The 3,205-nt window shown below is 40.6% G+C and overlaps 1 protein-coding gene across 1 annotated transcript; it reads left to right on the top strand.

The window, feature by feature from the left end:
- The first annotated feature begins 1,135 nt into the window (after positions 1–1,135).
- Positions 1,136–2,305, top strand: LOC110104508. The gene has a single exon (XM_020833657.2). The coding sequence runs from the start codon at positions 1,136–1,138 to the stop codon at positions 2,303–2,305; it is 1,170 nt and encodes a 389-aa protein (XP_020689316.2).
- Positions 2,306–3,205: the final 900 nt, after the last annotated feature.

Here is a 3,205-nt window from a genome sequence, read left to right as displayed (position 1 = left end):
TTTAATCTGAGCAGAGCAATATAATGATTGGGAGTTATAAGGAGTTTATTGTGCCGACGGGCAACCGACGGGCACAGAGTGATAACTCTTATTGAAACCAATATGGATATCTACAACAACAACATGGATTTCTACAACAGTAATTATTGATAGCCAGTGATTGTACTTATTCAGTATTATTGTATTGCATGTGTACAGCCTTGACATATGGATTTACTGCTTTATTGATTTGAATGGATTTATGGATTTACTGTTATCGTACGATTTCATTGATATCGTCATTCTGTCACTGTGCATTGCTACTGTTATAGCATACGGATATTGATACTATTGCTGCTGCATTTGATTCATTGCTAGTATAGACTGGACCGTATTGTATTGATTTATGATCTCCTACCGATTGATTTGATAGACCAGATATCATTGTATTGATTTGAGTCGATTTGATACGATTGATTTGACTGATCGCTGTTCTACTGTTTATTGATTCTTCTACCGCTGCCTTGATTATTGATTTGATTTCCATTGCATTGATTCACTGATTATGTGTAATTGATTGTTATTGATTCGACTGATTGACATGCATATTGTTTCCAATATTGTGCTTCAATTACAGTTGTAGGTATTAGGTCACCTGCTGGGCTTTTTGAAGCTCATTATATGTGGTTAACATTTTCAGGTCAGGGCAAGGGAGCAGGTGATTGAGGTTGATCAGGATCTCCAGGTTTCTGTTCTTTTTGATAGTAGTGATTCTTTTGTACTCAGGATATGATATATTGCAGTTTATGTGTTCCTAGTGTAGCTCCTGAGTATTGTTTATGATCTTTTGTAATGAACAGAACTGTATATTGATCTTTAAAAAAAAATGTTATAGATTTGTTTTGCTAGACCGTTTGATTGATGTTATAGATAGCTCTGGTAAATTTGTTGATGGTTTGATTGAAATTTTTTCCAAGTTAGATCTTGGGGCGTCACAAGTTAGCATCAGAGCACTGTTATTGGAAGAATGAATTGTTACCAGAGTTATAGGATTGGATTGAGAGTTGGGTAGAATGAGTAGCTATAAGTGCATCATTTTGCATACATAATTGCATGTGTGTATCATGTATTCTTAACTGTGCAGGTGAAAAGATAAATGGATAATCCAGAATCAAGTGTACCAAACGAGCAACACAGTGCAGCTCCAGTACATTCAGAGAGTATGATGCAGTTGGCTACTAGTATAGCACAGGTAATGGGGGATGCACAGAGCAAGATGAGTGGGAGTAAAGAAGAAGAAGCTGATAAACATTTGCAGATGTTTCATAAACCGAAGCCTCCGTTGTTCAAAGGAGCTGTGGGACCCCAAGCTGCTGAAGATTGGATAATGAGAGTAGAAAAGATCTTTGACAGCATGCAGTGTCTGGGCAATCGAAAGGTACCATTGGCTGTGTTTCTATTTGAGGGAGAAGCAGAGAGATGGTGGATTGGACAGCAGAGAGAGAAATTTCAGGGGAAGACAAATGCTGAGATCACCTGGGATGAGTTTACTGCAGTGTTTCGGATGTGGTTTGTACCTCCGTCAGCTCAACGACAAATGCAGGAAGCTTTTATGAGATTGGAACAAGGACGCAAGACAGTGATACAGTACGAGGCAGAGTTTACTGTACTTGCGAGGTATGCTTCTCATTTGATCCCTACCGCTGAAGAAAAATGCTATAGATTTCTGCATGGACTGAATAGAGAGCTGAGACATCCACTAGTACCCTTCCGGATCCATGAGTTTTCAGAGTTGGTGGAGCGGGACAGACTGATAGAGATTGATTTGACAACGCCAGTATCGAGATATGATGATACAAGGAGGAGGAGAGATGAAGTCAGACGAGAGGAATTAGGTAGAGAAAGAGATAGAGAGAAGAGAAGCAAATATGGTGATTCAAGGGGATCTGCATCGGGATCTGCATCAGTAGTATCTTCTGGTTCCAGCGAGTGCATTCATTGTGGTCGACGACATGCAGGTCGGTGCTACTTATTGACGGGACAGTGCTTTCACTGTGGACAGCAAGGGCATAGAGTAGCAAATTGCCCTCAGAAAGGATTGGGTGGAAGAACTGATTCTGGTACAGGACAGCAGAGGACAATTGGCTCGAGAACCTACAGTGAGAGATCAGGGAACCGGATGACTGATAGAGCCGTCAGAAATAGTCAGAGGGAGACTGTTGCGCCACGACCTCCTGCACTTCCTCCAGTGGTGCCACGTATCTACAGTCTACATCATTATGAAGATCAACAACGACCAGAAAGTTCTACTGGTAAGACGATTTGACTAATTGATTGATTGACATATGATCATGCATAGTGACATGTGATTGTGATTGACCGAATTGTGTGATTTGTATGATTTTCGCCGAGTTTTGATTTTGATTCAAATTTGATTGGATTTGTTTTATCGCGATTTGCTTCGGACCTTTAGGGAAATGTCGGGACGATATTTTTCTAAGGTGGAGAGATTGTGAGAGCTCATAGCTCGTTTCTTTGATTTCCTTCTGGGATCGTTCGGGACGATGTTGAGATCGTCCAGAACGATCAGAAATGGCTGATTTCTGGGTGGATCATCTAGGCCGATTTTGGATCGTTCTGGGACGATCAGTTCATGGCACAAGTCAGTGAGCAAGGGTTTTTATCGTCCAAGGAAATTAATTATCGGCCTGAAATATCGTCCTGGACGATTGGAATTTGGTCACATCGTCCCGGACGATGTGGCGATCGGCCGGGCCGATCTGGTCTGGGATATAAGGAAATCAGCTCATTTTGAGGAGAGAGAAATTTATTTTTTATAAAATAAATATCCGAGGAGAGAGAAAGAGAAGGAAAGTAAAGGAAAAGCTCATTTTCGGAGACCGCGGAGCGCTTTTCGTCCGTCGCCGCTGTTGTGTAAAGTGTTGATCTCGCGGTAAGGACTCCGAATCCTATCTCTGTTTTTGAAGATGTTGAGTTTTGGTCGTTTTGTGCACAGTTTTGTGTTTTTGTTACCGATAAACGTGCCGCATTTTGTATTGACGAATCTTTCACCGCACAACTTTTAATATGTTATGGATACGAATATTCTACACAATTTGATTCTTTTCTAGAACGATTTTACCGATTATTTTGGGATCTGCGCGATTTTGATCGAATAGAAAAATATCAAGATGTTTATTGATATTGATTCAGTAGAATAATAGTC

This window comes from Dendrobium catenatum, unplaced genomic scaffold, assembly GCF_001605985.2.
Source record: "Dendrobium catenatum unplaced genomic scaffold, ASM160598v2 fragScaff_scaffold_995, whole genome shotgun sequence".
Classification (NCBI taxonomy): Eukaryota; Viridiplantae; Streptophyta; class Magnoliopsida; order Asparagales; family Orchidaceae; genus Dendrobium; species Dendrobium catenatum.
The sequence above is the reverse complement of the archived record's forward strand: the minus strand, read 5'-3'. Positions and strand labels throughout refer to the sequence as shown.